At 38.0% G+C, this 20,407-nt stretch overlaps 2 protein-coding genes across 2 annotated transcripts; one reads left to right on the top strand and one right to left on the bottom strand.

The window, feature by feature from the left end:
• Positions 1-7,051: 7,051 nt before the first annotated feature.
• LOC124264682 (innexin unc-9-like) lies at positions 7,052-11,961 on the bottom strand. Its single transcript, XM_046699438.1, has 3 exons — positions 11,940-11,961; positions 7,971-8,228; positions 7,052-7,939 (listed from the first exon to the last, which is right to left on the bottom strand). The coding sequence occupies exons 2-3, from the start codon at positions 8,220-8,222 to the stop codon at positions 7,052-7,054; spliced, it is 1,140 nt and encodes a 379-aa protein (XP_046555394.1). The 5' UTR covers positions 8,223-8,228; positions 11,940-11,961.
• Positions 11,962-12,357: 396 nt separating this feature from the next.
• Positions 12,358-17,287, top strand: LOC124264681. Its single transcript, XM_046699437.1, has 6 exons — positions 12,358-12,795; positions 13,002-13,016; positions 13,697-13,842; positions 14,155-14,158; positions 16,150-16,273; positions 17,054-17,287. The coding sequence occupies exons 1-6, from the start codon at positions 12,381-12,383 to the stop codon at positions 17,280-17,282; spliced, it is 933 nt and encodes a 310-aa protein (XP_046555393.1). The 5' UTR covers positions 12,358-12,380; the 3' UTR covers positions 17,283-17,287.
• Positions 17,288-20,407: the final 3,120 nt, after the last annotated feature.

Raw genomic sequence — 20,407 nt, 5'->3', positions numbered from 1 at the left:
TTCTGCCAACCCATTGCATGCAGCTCAGTTCTAATTGTCTCCTTACAGACAACCACAGTTCCTCTATCAATCATATCCAGCCTTATGTTTTCTAAACTCCTTCGTTTGTTTTTAGAAACAAGAATACCAAGCCGCGTCCTGTAACCGACAGTCAATTTTCTGGGCCAACCTGCGCCTTCCTGGTGCTCAGTGCCACATCCATTTGCAATATTTTTCAAAACACGAAAAACAGTTGACAAAGGGATGCCTGTTCTATGTGAAATCACTTTAGCTGATCTGATGTCCTTGTTATTATCCTCCAAAATCAACTTCCTCTTCTCTAAATCATCCATACTGAGGATCACTGAAAATGTCGTCTGCTAGCAAGTAAACAAAGTGGGATAACTGTTCACAAACTAATGAAAAAGGATTAACAGAGTTGTCTCTCTTGAATGAAACCAAGCACTTGATAGCTGTCGGCAATAACATTAGAAGGGTCGGTTGGGCGATGAGACACACAAAAAATAAAAATGCTGCCCTCAGCACAGGAGAAACCCGTTTTAAAATTGTTGCATTACCCGCCCCACTCCAGGGGATTCACCTTAGTTTCCTTTAGGTCACAACAACATACCCTAAAACGAATTTTCTCCCTCTCTCAAGAGTTTGCTTTAACAATTCAATATCAAGCTAAACAAATCACGTGGGAAAAATATCCTTCACCTTTAAAACCGACACAATTACTTGGTTCATATCAATACACAGAATATCAGTTGTTATTCATAAAAAAATCATGTCATGAATTCATATTTGTCCAACTGCTAAATGCCTTTAGTAGTATACACAATTGGGCTACGGGACCAGGTGCCCCCAAGGGCTCAATTAAACAATTGAGCCCTTGGGAAGTCCCTAATCCCGTAGCCCCATTGTGTATACTACTACTGAGGTGCATGCAAATTTTGATGAAAATCGTTCGAATAGTTTCTGAAATATTTACTTATTTTCCTATTCAATCGACATTGTATTTCATGGAACATTACTAGGAAAGCTTTTGTATATTTAGTGCTAACTATACTTAAGATTCTATCTTTTTTGTCAGATTCCTTATAAGGCTAAACAAGGATGTGTAGCATATTTTTCTGATGATGAAATTAGGACAAAACTATGTATAAATACCTTCATATATTCTGTTAATATACTGAACAGCAAAAGAAACGCAAGTCTGGCTTTTTGTCAAGTTTTTGAATAGTAGACAACCCAAATTATGTCTAATCATTTATTCTATAGAAAACACTGTCAATGTCACAGCTAAATGTTGCTGTTGATATTGAATTGCAATAAGTTCAAATTGATCACAGTCCGTCAAATGGAGGTACCCCTGAACGCGAAAAGTGACAGTCTCTTTAGTAGCGCATAGCAACGTGGCCTCATTGAGTTCACTAGAGTCTTAAAGATCACATATACTCTAGTGGGGGACAAATACATAAATCACTAACTGGCATCGCTATAAATGAAACCCCGTCATTAAAACAACTCACTTCGGTCTTTAATGAACTTAAATCGACCTTTTTGACAACAGTGCACAATTCTCACCCGCGAACGAAATTTCAACCAATCAGAGCGGGGCGTCTCTGTGACGTCATATGAGGAATAGATATGAGGGCCGATGCAGAATTCATCTACATTTCAGGGGAAAATATATCTTGTTTACAGGTTTGTATAAACCTGAAATCGTGACAACTGTTGTGAAAAATGAAAGCTACATGTTCTCACAATCTTCTGTCATTTAATTTTGTCTCCTGCTTTGCCTAGTTTCCGAGTAACAACTTGTTTTCATAGACGATTCTGTCAAAATCGCTCTGTGTCGTTAGGCCTTATTTGTATAATGACTGATCCAAAATGATCCTATTTCTGTGTTTTTTTACCTCGATATTAATCATGTCATATAAAAATCTGTTTGTATTCTCAAAACAGTGTCGGCCCATAAGTTTTCACATGCAATACAGCAATTAATACTCCCTTGTTGTAACCCGTGTTAGGTGGTATAAACCTACACATGTTATTTGTCATCATTCACTTGATGGTCAGTTAATGAATTTATAACAGGTATAATTAGTGGTAACACACTTAGATTACCCGACAAAGGTTCCCATTTGGCATTTCTTGTGTCTGGAGTAAATATTCAACATTAGAAACATCGATCAAACGTTTAACCGATAACACGCTGATTGATTAATTACTTTTATCTTACACAGCGGATTTGTCAAAAGGTAGTGTGTATGTATGTATATTTACTCATCTATACTGAACACACTCTGTCATGTCGGTGTCTGCGTAAAAACAACGTCCTTCTTTCAAAGGATTAACCGGCAATACATTGATTGATTGCCCATTATTGGCTAACTAAATTACTGTTTTTAAAGAAAGGCGGACATTATGCAATTAGTTGCCAGGTGTGCTATCTTGGGTGACCAATGAGACTATATACCAATGTGAAATACCTGAAAAGATTTATCACTTGTTCGTATATTAAACTGTTAAAAGACAGACACATCACTTGGAACAGCTGCAGATGAATGGCATATCACTCGTTTTTGTGGATATTGATGGATACATTCCTCGAACAGGGTAATAGCCTGACATTGTTCCTATAACTTTAATCTGTTTTAATTTTAATATTTGCATTTTGTTTTTATTCATTTGTCGTAGCATTCAACAGAATCATTGTTTTCACCGTGAAGTGTAATGAGACAGACAACATACACCAGGGTGTGTGTGCGAATTATGATTCACATTGGAAAACTATACAATGTCTAGATATTACAGTCCTGTTATAAATGCACTATAAGTATCAGCAGATATGATATTAAACTAATCAGGATTATACGACCAAATATAAAGACGCACATTGACTAGTATCTACATACTGGTGAGTGGACGTTAACCACGAGAATGTAGCAAGAAATTTATCGCGCAGTATTGTGACTTCGACCCATACCTCGCTTCCGTGGAAGAAATCGTTATGTTCTATAGCTAAGTTGTGTCATGCAAATTCCTTTGGTTATGATTCAAATACATATTTAACTACGAGTAGAAAGTAGTTTTGATTTTCTAACTTGATGAAAACAAACCATAATCTCATTAATTCTAACAGATTTTAGCCCGTCACTTTACGATTTTCAAAAATGGCGGCGCCCTGTCGCGAACATCGGCCAGTCTGAGGATAAATGCTATTTAGGTTTGTTTTCACCGAGTTACAAAATCAAAACTACTTTCTACTGGTAGTAAAATATGTATTTGATTGATGGCCAATAGGATTTTGCATGACATAGCTTATAACATAACAATTTCTCTCGTAGCAGCGAGGTGGGTGTCAATATAATACTACTTACAGTATTATTGTTACTTCGACTACACTCTCGCTATCGAGGAAGAAATCGTTATGTTCCAAGTTGTGTCATGGAAAATCTTTATGGTCATCAATCATTTACATATTTTACTACAACTAGTAAGTAGTTTTGATTCTTTAACTTCCGTGAAGCGATCTGAACACAAGTAAGATATCGTTTCAGGCTTCCACAACGCTCGCTTCGCACTCACAAACATAACCCATTTAGCACGAACTGTGAGGTCCTGTGGAAATCTGGGCATGGTGACACCATCGCCCGACCCCTAGGAGCAATTGACGACAAAGCAACGATTCGGCATGTCGTCGTTGATGTCGAGAAATCATCAAAATGATGAGCGTGCTAAACACATTCTTTACAACTAACTGAAAATCGTTCCTCATATGACGTCACTGCAGTGTTCTGGCGACAGAGTTACGTAACCTGTCTGTGGTTTCGTTGGCGGGCGAGAGCGAAGCAGGCGACTTTTTGGCAACTTTTAATCGATCGGTATTAATTAACCACAAGTTCTTTGAGAATGAATGTGGTGTTCCGCATAAGACTGACCACAAATCTTTCATATGTAATAGTTAAAAGAGTAGAAAAAAACAAAGTTTATTTGTTCTTTAAAGAATGCCTGATGCAACTAGTTCCGCTCAAACACCAATCTCTATTCCAATTGTGCAAGTGTGAGTAGCTGTCTACCTGCAGCAATCCTCCGTCCAATTTCGTCCCAGAATGTTCAATGGGAGCCATATCCGGGGAAAGAGACGTTAATGTAGTTCTGAGCCAGATAATCCATCGACACCCTTGCTGTGTGAGGGCTGCAAACGTCGCTGGCGTTGTTGACGTGCCAAAATTGGCCCCACATATGGCCTTCGGCAGTGGATTCCAGCAGCCCGAAGACGACGCCTAATCGTCTCGCTTGGCACTGCTCCCCTTGACCCAAGAACTAAGGCTGCTGTTACTGTTGCTGCTTGAGTTCAGTTCCTTAGACGAGTGACCCGGATGAACCGATCTTGCGCATGAGTTGTCACTCGTTGCCGTCCGGTACGGGGACGATCAGCAGCAACACGCTTTGCTGATGACGTTGAGCAAGTCGTGTAATGGTGGTAAGATGACAGCCCAATTGTCTAGCTACAGCGGTTGCAGTCCTCCGTGTAACTTTCCAATGGCCATTCCCCTCTGTTCAGTCGTTAGTCTAGGCATCGTTTGTGTGGCGTGTACACCTCCTTAGTGTCAATACTGAACTGTTCTTTGACACAAACCTTTATAAAGGATACCTCAGAGTGAAATGCATGCTTTTCATCCATAACCGTCGATGCACGTGCTAAAATAATAGTTTTGCTGCACTGTTGGTGTGTTTGTGCGAATGGTTCGTATGGACGTCAAATTGCATGGCATCATCTCATCTGGGATCATTACGTCACTTTACCATGAACGCTCCATAAACATGAACGCTTACCTTCATGAAATTGAATTTTTCGAAACTTTCGTTTCTTTTGCTGTTCAGTATATATAGGTACTGGATGTGACTTTATATTGTTTCTCTTACAATAAAGAAATCTAAAATAATAAAAGAATGGTGATGATGATCTGTTATATGCAATAAGTAGTTTTGGTTGTATTGCTGGTAGATGATGGAATTGTTTCTCCAAAATGTCTTCAGTTCTCATTTAGATTTAATAATATGCAAATGTAGATAATGAAACTAAAGTGGGACATATTTACACTTCATGACTACTTGAATTGTAATTATGTCAATATGGGTGTTCGTTACTATAACATATGGTTATGATATCATATTCATGAATCATTTCATACTGCCCAGCTTCCACTGGGAATATTTCGGTGACATCATGCTTTCCTGACTCCATCAGGAATATTATATTCATGGGATACTGCCCAGCTTCCATCGGTAATATTACATGGATATCATATTTCCTGTCATCATCGAAAATATTACAGCTTCTATGTGTAAACTGGCAGAGGGATTCCCGTATATATGGCTGAAGTGAAATTAAGATCAAGGCACTTATATAGCGTGCGTGAGTGGATAGGTTGTGTCAAATAGCAATGAACGTTAGAGATTTTAGAAGATGCATGTGTCCGACATCTTAGCATTCTGAGGAGTGCACAATACAACATATCCAATACCCCTTCTGTCAAAAATCGATCTGAGTGACATATAACACTTGCGATATATATCCATTCCCTTCTATCGCCCTGATTACATGATATGCAGACTCTCACTTCATTCGTTCTGAGCGATATATAAAACATGCTATACCCAATGTCTTTTGCCTTTTAGTCTGAATGCAGCAAATTCGGCCCCGAACATCTGAATACGGAAACTTGTTTACAGTTACAAAGCTTATTACAACGCAAAGAATCAGCATAATTTAAGAAACATAAATTAGTGCTTGAACGATTTTAATTAATATGAACGATTCTGTATTTTTAAGTGATGCAAAAACAGATTTCATTTAAGATTTTCCTTTTCAAACAATACCGGATTACATTATGTTTGCATTTTAAAATAACACTTTTTTTATGAAAATCACGAGAGTCTTGCTGTGAGTGGGGATTGCCACACAATAAGAACAAGTGAATAATTGACAAGTACAAAAATAATTAGAAATTCTGAAGGTGTTTCCAAATAAGAGTGGGTAAATATTCGCAAAACAATATGTATATGATAAATCTAATTCTGTGTTACCCCACGAAAACATGTACAAAAAATCCCCAAAAAGTCTTAGCGTTGACCGGGGGCAGTGTCTCAGTAGATAGGGTTTTACGAAATTGTGGGCTGTTTATCCTTGTTCTGGTCGTATCCCAGTTCTGGCCGCTATAGACGTGTAGATGAACGTCAAAATCAACCCACTACTCTCTCAATGAACAGAGTGCGGCTCTCAATGACCAGGGGAACAATATGAGCCAAGCTGTCACTGGTCGACTCATCAGAATCATGCATTGTGCATGTATACCCAACAGAGGTAGTATCACCCTATATCAGTGATGTTTGCTTCAAAGTAGCTTGACCAGCGACCTTTTCAGAGCCATTGTACGCCACACTCTCATCAGACCGACCTTTAGAACAAATTTGAACTTAAGATTTCCTTTCAGGTGGTTCAGAAGATTTGTCTTTATGACTCTCAATGTCTCCTACTTTTTAGGCATAGTAAATACAAAAGTACTTGGGCATGCTGTTTAAAATAATCAACCATATGAAAATGTTTGTCTTCGTTTAAACTTAGGAATAATTTCAATGCAAATCCGTCACTCAGAATCTTGATTTATTAACATTCGTGTGTGAGTTCCAGTGATTAATATGAAAACTACATGTGCTCAGCCCAACCCCACTTACTTCCACGTTCATACGCAACACGACATGATGCATTCATCAATAAAGTACTAACAAGAGGTTGTGAGTTTATTATGTATATTTTAAAGTAAGATAACACCGCTACCCAGTAACAACTAAAATGCTAACCAAAGTAAATAGAGTAGCCTGTCAGTGTAACGAAAGTTTTTGCCGACCATGTTTCCAATGTTATGGAAATGATGCCTCCGCTTCAAAATGTTCCAAATTATCATCCACAAAGACTCTGCCCCATGAGACCTTTAGATAAATAAGTAGTTGACTGAAATTATACTAGCTGGAGTAAACAAATCCAGTGTATAGGTCATCACAGAATCGGCACTTTCTCCATATTAGGGGTACCAGAGGCGAGATCAATCATTGGTAACGCCGCTTCTGTTCCCGTGGCTCCAGCTCCACCTCCAGGCTCTCCTGCGTAGATTTCTCGTGCATTTTGAAATTCTTCTTCCTTTTCCCGAAACACTTGGTACATATGTTGGGTGAGCTTCGCTGAAACCAGCTCACTGGAATTCCAGGAGATCATGGACAAGACAAGTACTCCATCTATTCCAAGGAAAGTGCTGATGAATCGAGTTATAGAGTGTTCATCAGGGCGAGTTCCTTTGGCAGCGTTGACATGGGCAGCTATCCTGCCATCTCTTAGGAATGGAAGGAAGAGAAATCCTGCCCACAGGACAAGGTTAAGGATGGTGATGGCAGCCAGGAGGAAGATCCAGTACCACAGGAAGGTGAAAATCTTCTCATAGATTTCGGTGATTGGTAGAGTACACTGAACTGTATAATCGTAGGTTGTCGTCATCCGGTGAATTAGAAAATTGCAGTAACCATCTTTTACAAGCAAAGGTTTTATAATGGAGTCCATATCAAAACCTGCATAGGATCCAACCCTGATTGCCAGGTATTGTCTGAAGTATGTTGTTAGGAACACAAACTGGGCTATCAGATTGACACAGGAGAGAAGTTTCACAAATAGATACAGAAGAGCCAAAATGATTCGGTTTCTTCTCAACAGACTTCCAAATACTCGGGCTGCATCACTGAACATGACCTGGCTATTCTCGGCATTGGTCAATTGTACACTTTTCAGGGACTCCACGGTTTCTTCCATATTGAAAGTAAGCAAGTGCTTGCTGCTGTTCCAGATGATGTTGGGTAGTTTGAAAGCCAGGGCTTGGATGAAGAGTATGAGTGGTATCCAGAGGTGATAGGAGGGTACAGGTTCCGGTTTTTTCGTCATAATCATTAGGCATTGGCTTCATATAATACAAGCCCTTCAGAAAACACGATTCCTGTGTGTACGAGTACTGAGACTGTTCGAATTGAGCAGGGCACCAACAACTGATGGGTGTAGTGATGTAACGCATGGCGAATGATCCCACAGAACACACGGCTAATAGAAGGACTGTCCAGAAACTGTTGATGGAGTCGACATAATCCTGATCTAATCCACGTCCAAACCATGCTCTCAATCCTGCCATTGTTGTCTAAAACAAAACCAAAACAGCATTGCTCAGTCGAGTAAGAAAGGTTCGCACCTATTGCAGAATTGATTTCAAAGATGTGCACAGAAACTATACTGAGTCAAAAAAGAAACTTCACAAAATGTTATTTGAAAAATAATGAATAATTTTTCTCTGATGATACATCTATGTATCCGAAAAGGGATCCCTATCTTTGGACTCTAGAAAAACTTTAGCATAACCCACTCAAACCCATCCATTCGTCGTGCAAATGACGTTAGTGCCAAATCAGGTTTTGAACGTGCAGTCGATCACGTGATCTTCGTATCGAAGTTTTCCTCATATGCACGTGTTTGCATTGGCCTCAAGAATTGAAAAAACACTTTTAAACCACAGTTCAAACGGTACTTGAAATGCCACGATTGTCAAATGTGCAACATGAACGTGCCGTTGGCATGTTGCAAGCGGGAAGATCAGTTATTGACGTCGCAAGAGCAATGGGTTGCAGCCGTCGTACTGTGTATGACTTGCGAGGTCGTCTACAACAAACTGGCACCTCTTCTGATCGCCCAAGGTCGGGTCGTCCACGTGTGACGTCACGAGCAGAAGACCGTCAAATCGCCCTACGTCACCTACGTGACAGATTTCTGCCGGCTACACGAACTAGGGCTGAGATGTTTAGAGGTCGACTGTCCTCATAGACCATTCTAAATCGGTTGCGGGCTGCCAATCTCCATTCTCGATGTCCATATCGTGGGCCAATATTGACGCCATTTCATCAACGTCAACGTCTGCTTTGGGCCCAACGTTACCTCCGATGGACCCAGAGAATCGAGATGTCTTTAGCGATGAATCCAGGTTTACCCTCAGATTCGCGGACGGCAGGCATAGAGTCTGGAGACGACGTCGTGAACGGTATGCCCTATGTTGTGTACAGGAAGTCGACAGATTCAGAGGCGGAAGTTGCATGGTGTGGGGTGCTTTCTGTGGGAACAACCGTTCCCGACTTCTGGTCATCCGTGGAAACCTCACAGCTGCTGCTTACCGCGACCAGGTGCTCACCCCTGAACTCGTTCCTTTCATGGCGGCTCATGGCCCAGGTCTACAGTTCCAGCATGATATTGCTCGGCCGTATACCGCGATGTTGACATGAAACTTCCTTCAAAACGCTGGAATCAACGTCATGGACTGGCCATCGAGCTGCCCTGACCTTAATCTAATAGAGCACGTTTGGGATGCATTTGGGAGAAGGCTTCGTGGTCTTAGGAACCAGCCTCAGAATTTGCAGGAACTTGGCGCTGCCTTGCAAGAGCAATGGCGTAGAATCCCCAACCGCGTGTTCACAAGCATCAGGCAGTCGATGAGGAGACGGTGTTTGGCAGTGGTGAATGCGTTAGGCGGCCATACACGATATTGAACTGAGAAATTTCGCATTTATATTCTTGTGACTTGACATTCTGTATACCCATGTTTTGGAACGGCGGTGTAGCCTAATGGAACTGATTATGGCACTGACAGTGTATCGAGTACATCACACAGATCTCAGCAATGAAATAATAACAATTTAACCATCTTACCATCTCTTGTTCTTTTATAGTGCCCTGAAGAAAGAATGTGAAGTTTCTTTTTTGACTCAGTATATTTAAAGCCATAATTTTATACCATACCAAATTTTCATAAAATGTATACATTACTCAATATCAATAGGATAGCTATTTAAGAAAACTTGCTTCATTCTGTAATATTATTGTAAATATTTTTAAGAATCATTGGTAAGAATACTCCATCTAAATATTTCTACACATGTACACATAAGAAATATATATTCTTATATATATATATATATATACATGTATATATATATGATATATATATATATATGTATAAACAAGTGATTTCTGCAGGTGTATAAGCAATAAATATATAAAATATGAGTCCAAATATTTCTTCTTGTCAAATCTCCTTTATATCTGCACAAGATCGTTCGCCGTGCAACGGCTATTCAGGTGCACACTGGATCTGCCATATACCCTGACAAGCGTCACAACAAGTGTAGCACCAGAATGTATGTGTTTATTGTTCAACACTTTAATGTCATCAGACAACAATATAATAGGAAAGCAAAGCAGAAGTTACAGTATCAAACTACAAAATACGTATTCTTGACCTTGTCATTGTGGCTATTTTAAGAAAAAGGTGAGAAGGCGAGAAACGGGATTTATCATTACGTGATACATTCTGTATACCCATGTTTTGGAACGGCGGTGTAGCCTAATGGAACTGATTATGGCACTGTCAGTGTATTGAGTACATCACACAGATCTCAGCAATGAAATAATAACAATTTAACCATCTTACCATCTCTCGTTCTTTTATAGTGCCCTGAAGAAAGAATGTGAAGTTTCTTTTTTGACTCAGTATATATTCTATGTATCGTATTTAAGTTAATGGGTGACTTAAATTTTGCATCACATCGACAGTATTGCATCCATATCGCGATGAGAAGAAGTTAGATATTGTTGACAAAAAAAGTCAAACTGCGACTTTACGACTCCCAGTTTACGTATAAAAGACACATCAATATTAAGACAAATACTTTTTCATCAGAATTGTTTTGAATGAATTATAACTAGGCTTAAAACTGGGCACCAAAACTGATGGGTGTAGTTATGTAACGCATCTCGAATGGTCCCACAGACCACACGACTAATAGAAGGACTGTCCAGAAACTGTTCATGGAGTCGACATAATCCTGATCTAATCCAGGTCCAAACCGTATATATTAATGAATTAAAACTAAGCTAAAAACCACTAGCAACCAAAGTTATTCCACCTCACTGGGAATTATGTGGACTTCTGATTCTTGAATGATTTCCCAGCAGGATTTACGCCATCATTTTGAATACCAGTGGTTGTGTGTAATGCAAACAAATAAAGAAAATCCAAATACTATCTGGGGATTAAAACATTAGTTAATGTTATATACTCTGATTTAGATGGACTCACGTGCTACTGCATTTCATATGAATAACATCTACAAGTTTATCGAATTCACATTTCTTTGTACAGAATATAGATTGACCAAGAGCTGCTCTCTTAAATGTACCTCGTTTCAAATCTAGGACATCACAAAGCTGCGCTGTGCTCGACTCACACTACGAATCGTGAAACATAATTTCCATTATCAAATACATTTGCAATTTTGACAGTTATTTGCTGACAATATTCGGATACTTTATGCCAAATGAAAACAGAATATCTCGACACATATGCGAACATATAATTGATAAATCAGAATCAATTTCAAGCTTCTCCTCACACACAGCTGCATTTATGATAATGACTTTCCAAAATATCTGAAGAACCTAGTAACTCCCCATACTCCCAGCAACTCACTTCTTCTCTCCCAGCCAACCACCAAGACTACTATGGGTGATAGTGCTTTCTCAGCTGCAGCTTCACTACTCTGGAACAGCCTCCCTATCAGAGAAATTAACTCTAAAGACTCTTTAAAAAGCCCTAAAAAAACACCTGTTAACAATCTTCCTTTCACAGACTTTTCAGACTTTCTTCTTCAGCGCCGTTAAGCAAATCCTTTTTGGAAGCAGGCGCTATATAAATATACTTCACTCGGTGTTCATCCACGAGATGTTGATTGATATATGACCATCCCCTGTGGAAGCAAGTATGCACTATTAAGCCTAAATAACGTAAGATTACGACAGCTATACTTACAATGATTTAGTGAAGGGGGCCTGTTCCTGAAGTGGGTATGTAAGATTAGCCTGTCTGAACCTCCTCACAGGGTAACAGTACAGACAGTTTACTTTACATCCAACTACAGAAGTCAACAGTACTGACGATAGTAAACACTCTGTCGCATTATTGTTGTTAGGAATGACTGCAGAATGTGAGTCAATCTGATTAGTCTCGCCAGGCATGCATTAATTAATCAATTACGTCAAATTAGTCTATGTACAGCGGTAATTGTTGCAAATTATCAATACTGACAGTTAAGGAGGTTCCATACCATTGATTGTACACCAATTGCATGTAACAGCGTGTATCCGGTGAAAGAGTTATCTTTTCCTTACCTCGCGGTAAATTCCACTGATAGCAATTACTTCCGTTCGCGAACTGTTAACAACGATGGATAGATTGCGAAAGGGACGTTTCATGTCATCAAGGGCATTTAAGAGGGAAAACAAGATAAGAAAGTCAACATACAAGCGCTTTGGGAGTGACCTTACCGATAAGTGTGTTGATTTGCAAGAAACAGCTGTTTCGGACAGAGGAGAAAGTGTGACACGGACAGACGGACTTCAGACAGAGCCCCAGTTTTCGTGCATCACTGGTCGAAGAATTGTGGAATTTGATACGCTCTGCAAGGGACTCTATTGCAGTGAGTGCTCTAGCCATCTGCTTCTACAGAACATTCAGTCAGAAACCAGGATTGGACTTGCTAGCCTCCTGTATATAAAGTGTGAGTGTGTTTTTTTAAACAGCGCTCCTAACGGGAAAAGTCACAAGAATGCTGCAACTGGTAATCGTGGTGTACCCATTTATGATGTCAACACTAAAGCTGCTGCAGGTATGAAATATATGTACAAAAGTTAACGTTTCATTGTAACTAAATATTGTCAAATGTTGAAGACATAAGTTTTAACTTTAACTTTCAGTATTATTATTTTTAAATCCATGAAATAAATGTCATAGGCTATTTATTTTAAAAAAATAATGTCTATAAATCTATTTTAAAAAGTTATGAATAATTATGATCAAATATTTCAATTACAGTATGCAATACCATGAGTAAGTATCATCAACTACACAGAGATGTTTCATAACTTGGTTTACGAAACAGTGCAGCCATTTCATCGATCAGATAAATGAATAAATTGTCATTTTGGGACAATTTGCTTGTTCAGGGGAAATACAATGAAAGATGTGGGCAGAACATGTACATCTATTTCTGAAAGGTCATTAGCATTTTTAAATCTGTAAACCAAGTAATAAGATATGAAAGACCTCAGTAGAGTAGTGCCTCGTAGTCATATCTATTTCAGCCTATATAACTCACTCCCTTGAAACTCCTAACCCACTTTCTTCACCCTCCTGCTTTGCATGTTTTACTCTCATACACGCTGTTCACATACTATCCTTGACAAAACAGAATGAGTATTTTTTTTCAAAGCATTCTTATGTTTACCACTCTTTTTGCAACTACTTATGATAATTGAATAATGATCCATGTAATGTGCAGATATTACAGCTAATGAAAACTGAAACTTTACTAATTTTAATGCTGAACAGTTGTCCTCTTGTGGAAAACAAATAACATATCTTGCCGCAAGGCCTATCATATAAAAGAAACTCGGTTTGCTGTCTGTAATTATTATGGAAATTAAAGTCGGTTTGAACATCATTGGTCTGCGTTTTAAATATAATTGTCATCATTTTTTATGGTTTGATTTATAATATTGATATTACAGCTATGCTGCACTCTGGGCTTGGACAAACATGTGTGTCCAACTGGCTGGCTGCAATGAATATACCACCCTTATCTGATCGCACATTGAAGAGAAGAGAGAGAGAAATGGGACCACTGATTGAAGAAGTAGCCCGTAATTCATGCCAGGTACGTGTATTGCAAAATATAAGCAAAATACCACAAAAGGACACATAACCAATTGTATTATATACTTAACCCGCCTCTCGATGAGAGATAAGTTATATTCCACTGTATTTATTTTTCAAGTAGAATATTATTAAAGTAGGAAGAGTAATGCACCCTCTACACAAAGATAGGATTTTGTTAAAGAAGAAAGGCTGCAGCCACAAAATAACATAATAATTCATTGTCTCATTTTTCATTGATGTTAGTCTATTTGTTACTCTAGATAACACTCATATACACTTTGAAATTAGGACAATTTCGTATGGCTTGCAGTTAGGTACATTTAAAAAAAATAGTTTCAATTTAATATTTTTGGTTGCACAGGAATCCCTTCAGGTAGAGATTACAATTTACACTTGCCAGAGAAACAACAGATGACAATTCTCAACCAGTTGAACATACAGCAAGCTATGACATGGGCTGGCAGAGGAGGAGTACTGGCAGTTACAATTCAAAATCAGGCAAGTCTGTTACTTCACTTATGTTGGGTAACACATATTTTGTTGTGCACTACTAGTAGAGTGAGATCATGCTATCCAATGCTGTAGGACTGGGACTGTATTCTTGAAACTTTCATTAGTCTAAGACTTCTTAAAGGTCACATGCAACGTAAAACACAACTTTGCAGATTCTGATACCTTTCGGTATGGACTTACCGAAACAAAGCGTCAAAAATGCAAATTCAACTTATAAAGTTGAAAAATAACGCGATGAAAAAAACCACACTAAATCAGAGTTCAAACGTTTCACTAATTTTCCCCAGACTTCTCTGGGGAAAACGGGTTTCAACAGCTGGGCTGCGCTCATAGCACGTGTGCAAGTAAATAGGTTCGCGCAGCTTGGAAGCGGGCTGTCGGGTGAATACTAGGCGAAGGCTTTGGTGTGAGCTATTTTTCTAATGTTTTGTTGATATCTCACAGGCGAGAGCTTTTTATATGTTATGACAGTAAATTAACTGTTTATATAATTTCATTTGTCTATTTCACCACACATTCTTCTTACCGGTGACACTTTCTCAGTTCGATACTTAAAAGCAATGTCATTATTTAGCTGACAGAATTTCTAACTATGATATAGATATGTCGTTGTCACAGACAAAACTCAATGTCTTGTTTTATTGACACCTGTGTGTCTGCCTGCCTGTCTGCTAATGACAATGTTCAATACACAGCTGCTATCACTGACCACATGCAATTTGAACTTAACACCATTCAGGCTATACACCATAAACAAAATGCATTGATTTATGGCCCGAGTTCGGTCTCTGTCACATTATGTAATTACACAGACAGGCAGGTGTGATACTTGAACACATGACATGTTATGATGTCTGTTGATTGCAAAATGTTATACACAAAAAATGAGCATGTATTTACAAAACCCAACATCTCTATATACACACACACACACAATTAGCCGTGAGGGCATCTGCAAATGAATCAGCCGTTACACTTGAGTGTACACCCACACGCTCTGACTGGGTTCAGTATCCCGGCTGCTTCGTTTCTTGGGAAGTCAACCAAAGTACACAATTTTGCACTTTTGATTTGCGATTGTACACTTATAATTTGGTTTATATGTTTTTTCATAACCAGCAATGTATATTATATGTCATGAAGAAGTGATAACTGTGTTTTAATTATGTTTGATTTTTTTGTTGCATGTGACCTTTAAATTTGTTCGTTTCTCATTTCGTGACTTTAGGGTCACTGGTACATATCATGCCTCTACTCTAAGTAAACATGTATTATAGGCAAGCATTCTTGGTCCCAGAAGAAAAATTGCAGCACCCGAATATTTTCATACTTTGCTGATGTCTTGAATTGCCTTATTAATTTAGCCAGAGATATGCACTGTCAAAAAACAGGGCTATCGTGAATTTCTAGAATTTTTACACATTTTTCTGTATTTTTGGTACTTAGTCTTTTTCATGAAAGTTAAAATTTCCTTCGACCTATTACATAAAAAATATTTACTTGATACTTTTCATACTTTGACCATGTCTTCTAATTTAGCCAGAGAGATGCACTGTCAAAAAAACAAGGGCTTTAGTGAATTTCTAGAATTTGTATTTATTTTTCTGTATTTTCAATAGTCTATTTCGAACATTTTACATTTCTTCGACCTTCGTCATGAACCTTCTTGAAGTTAAGGAGATATTCCTTTGAAGCATGGAAGGCGTAATAATTATCCATAGTAATTATGTACCCATGAAAAAGGAAATAAAGTGATAAGAAAAATAATAATAATTATCCTGTTTTATTTTAGGTCATGGATGTTTGATTGGTCAAAACAAAGGAAACGTAGTTAGTTATGGCTCACAAAAAAACACTTGTCGGATATCTGAAAATGGAAGCAAGAACAATATCACTGTGCCTAAACATGATTGCAGGTAATAGCATTTACTTTCATTATATAGAGAATCTCACCCTTGTGTCTTTTGATATCAATTATATCAACCCAAGTTGATAAAGTAACAAATATCCGAGGCTTGCTGAGGATATTTTTACATTTATCAGCGAGTGTTGATATATTTGATATCAGAGGACACGAGGGTGAGATTCTATTTATCATCCCAAATCACTCTTTATTAGTTTTCAGTGAAAAATGTACAGCTCTGAACACAGTACTGCCATTAGACTTGCAGTGCAGCAATGTCATAGCATTGTGACGTCATCAAGTTCATGACATCATAGCATTGTCAGGGCATTGTGCAAAATCTAGTGTCAAAACGATATCTCCAAGGAGATATCGTCTGATCTCACACAAGTGATATCTCCTGTGGAACACAGTTTTGGATGATAAATCACTTTCATATCCCCTGGATATGGTCACAAATATAATGCTCTATTTATTGCCAAAGTCAATTTATTTGTTTTTAGAAACACCTATTTCAAGCACAGATTCAAGTTGGTTAGTGATTACCTTTGATACTTGACATGTGTATTCCTTGCAACAAGACCTACCAGATAAGGTCATGAATTTAGACCTTGTGACCTTTACCTTGGCGTAGGACACATTTTACCCGGGGGCATCAGTGTTTGACAAACACACCTTGTTTCATAATCTGAAAACCATTCTGTGATTATCCAAAAATAAAAGCCTCTAAGATGTGCCATTTGGTATTTACTTTATTACATTTATGTTCATTCCTACATAAATGTATTTACAGGTATAACTGGTCTGGCAGTGCCAAATCCATGGAGTCAAGCCTGGGTGTCGAGCTCCTGCAGCAATCCTCGACAGATGAATCAAACATAAAGTATATCATCATGGATGATGATACAACCACTCTGTCACACATCCGAAAGAATTACGATGTAGAAATAGTAAAGTGGAGTGACATTAACCATTCAAAGAAAAGCCTCAACAACCACTTGTATAGATTATCCAAAACCTAAGGAATCTTACCGGAAAAGTGATATCATATTGTAACTTTGACCATTTGTGAGTATAGTCAGTGAAGAATTGAAGTATTTTGACTTGTACTTTTTCAACAGTGAGAGTGTAGACTTTTGATGGGTAGTTTGACTGCCACAGCATGTTCATATCCAGGCACTAATGCCTCCTCAAGGAGCTACTTACATATTATTACCCTGGCGGATTTGTACTTTCAAAGCACTATGTTGTTCGTATTCACTGATCAAAACAGTTTTCAGTACTACAGTAATATAGGAATGAGAAATGTTAGAAAATATTCAGGTATATCTGTGGTGCAAACTATAACCTTGTTATTCCTTGTAGGAAATGAAGTTGTTTGGCTCTAAAATCATGACTTCACTTTGCAAGAATATCTACTTTCTCTGACATGGTTTTCATATCAACCAACTGTATATAGATGTACTTGTTTGAACTTGTAAGAATATGCAAAATGTTTGGAGATATGTATCCATAATTAATTAGAAGACTTTTGGTTTATTTCCAGCAGAAAAAAAGAGTTTTTTGGAACCAGTGTCTGTTGTGACCTAACAAGAGTTATCTCCCCTTGATCTGAAGTGAACCTGGCATGTGAAATTTGTGATGATTATTATTAAAGTTAACCTGGATACAAATGCATATTTCTGTTTAATGATGTTGTTTAATGTTATATCTATCCAATAAATCATTTTTCGTACAATTTTTGAGATTCATTGATCAAGATTGTTATATTGGAAAAACAATAACAAAATGTGCTTAAACAAACATTTTATTGAAAATGCTTATAAACGTCCGTAAATCATTAGATTTTCTATTCTTAAATCACATATATCTATGAACTTTTATTCAAAATAAGTCATAATTATTCAATCAATGAAACATTTTATTCACATTTTCATAAAAGCAAAAAAAAGTGATGTTTTGATTTTTTCAACACCCTCTCCCAGATTGGAACCCCCATTTTCTCAAAAACGAGCAGGGTAAGCCCTATTTTTTATTACAGAAATGAATTGAGCACGTGTTTTTACATACAGAGTGGAAATATAAGCATTTTCATGAGACTTTGTCAAATGGTAAGGAACCTACTTAAGTACATTAGTACTTTTAACCTCTCTGGTTTCTACAACATGGACCGATTATGCGAGGAAAATGAATTCGAGTGATCTTGTTCAACACAAAGTTGATTAATTGTTGCAGACTCAAATTTGCTTCTTTTTTTTCTTGTTTATTTTTAATAATGAGAGCCGTGACTGATTGGTTAAGGAGCGGGCTTTTATTTTCCATGCAGCTGGTTTACAGGCGAAGTATTATTCCAAGTGAAATCGATCAAAACACGTGTTGGGTAACTTTAGTTAACTAGTAGAAGAATCTCTGTGTTTCTGAAATGAACTGAATGTGCGAATGAATCCTGCAGTCCATCATCTTGGCTCGTGTGTGTCAAAATGGCGTAAACACTTAATGAAACTGTGGACATATATTCCAGATTTGTATGAATGCATGTCTGTAAGATAAAATTGTTGTCAGCCGATAGCTCGGGGCATATTTAATGGAAGAAATACAAAACAATATTTTGAAAAGGGTTCAGGATTCAGAGGATAGGATTTGTGGAGAAATCAAATCAGTCAAAGAAATATCTCAAGTCTGACATCACTATTCTACGGGTTGACATTAAACAAGAACAGGATATTCTTAGAGTTGATATGGATGCTCTGAATGACAGGGTTATGGATACAGACAACTACCCATCTGAGTTAGAGAAAAGGATAGAGAATTAAGAACAGAGGAGTAGAAGATACAATATGGTGTTGTATGGCATACCAGAGTCTTCAGCTAAAGAGAGTCATACTGAGAGCAAGGCCAAGGTTCTGGATGTACTTAACACTGCTAGAGAGGTTACGAAATTAGCACCACTATTACCAAGAGACATGGAGAGGGCACAAAGGAGATCTAAGAGGAAATCAGATTCTAATAGGCCCCTGTTTTTTGTGTGAGAATGTTGCATTGGGAGGACACGTGTCATAGAGTAAGAATGAGGGATATTGTAAGGGAGAATGGAACTGGCATCGCCAATGACCTCGCAGCAGCACAGAGACAAAAGCTTTCTAGGACAGAAGGTTTATCTTTAAGGGGAATAAGCTGCTGGATAAACCAAGAGAGATCACATCTAATGAGACCTCCACTGATATCTCTAGAGAGAACACCTCCCCCCAGGGCAACAGCAGCAATCAACAGCCACAGCCACAACAACACCGACAACAACAACAGCAGCAGCAATACCATCAGTACACTTCGTCGTTCCTCCAGGACACAAAACCGACATCACATCGTTGTGAAGACAATAGTGATATGCCTAAGGAAAACCCAAATATATCAGCTCAAGACATATATTTTATATTTTGGAACATATCAGGTATTTATACATAGACTCTGTGAATCTGACTATATTAGATACCTATTTGATACAATACGTTTAACTGCGACTTGGGCAGATGACTTAGGTTTAGAACATGTGTTTCCAGACTTCTTTTCTATTTCCAAACATGCAGAACGAATTTCTAACTGTAGCAGACTATCTGGTGGAACATCTGTCTGATAAGGAAAGAATTTGAGAAGTTTGTACTGTGGTAAATATTACTGTAAATGATGTATGTATTATGTTTCAAAAACAGTTTGGTTTAGATCGTGATCTGTTATATTCATGTGCTTATGTACACCAAGAATCATCTACCTGGTACAACACACCGTCATTATCTTGTTAAAATGGTATCAGTTTGTTTCAAGAGTCTCCTAGATATACTTGCTGATGTTTATGAAGATGTTTCTATCTTATGCGGTGGAGACTTCAATGCACGAACAGGTACAGAGGCAGATTTTGTTGAAGATGATCTACTTGAACAAGTTGAAAATCAAAACTTTTCAGTACTAAATTCTATATGTGATAATTTTAATGTAAGACGTTATTCTCCCGATAAGATAATGAACAACTTTGGTAGATATTTCCTTGATTTAAAGCTGTGCTGTACTGAACATGCACATAAAGAACGGGCGATCTGGCTCCGACTCTAATACCCCCATTTCACTGGGCTACGACCAATCAAGACTATCCCGA

Source organism: Haliotis rubra, unplaced genomic scaffold (assembly GCF_003918875.1).
Source record: "Haliotis rubra isolate DU_JTF1 unplaced genomic scaffold, ASM391887v1 Scf937, whole genome shotgun sequence".
In the NCBI taxonomy this organism is placed as follows: Eukaryota; Metazoa; Mollusca; class Gastropoda; order Lepetellida; family Haliotidae; genus Haliotis; species Haliotis rubra.
The sequence above is the reverse complement of the archived record's forward strand: the minus strand, read 5'-3'. Positions and strand labels throughout refer to the sequence as shown.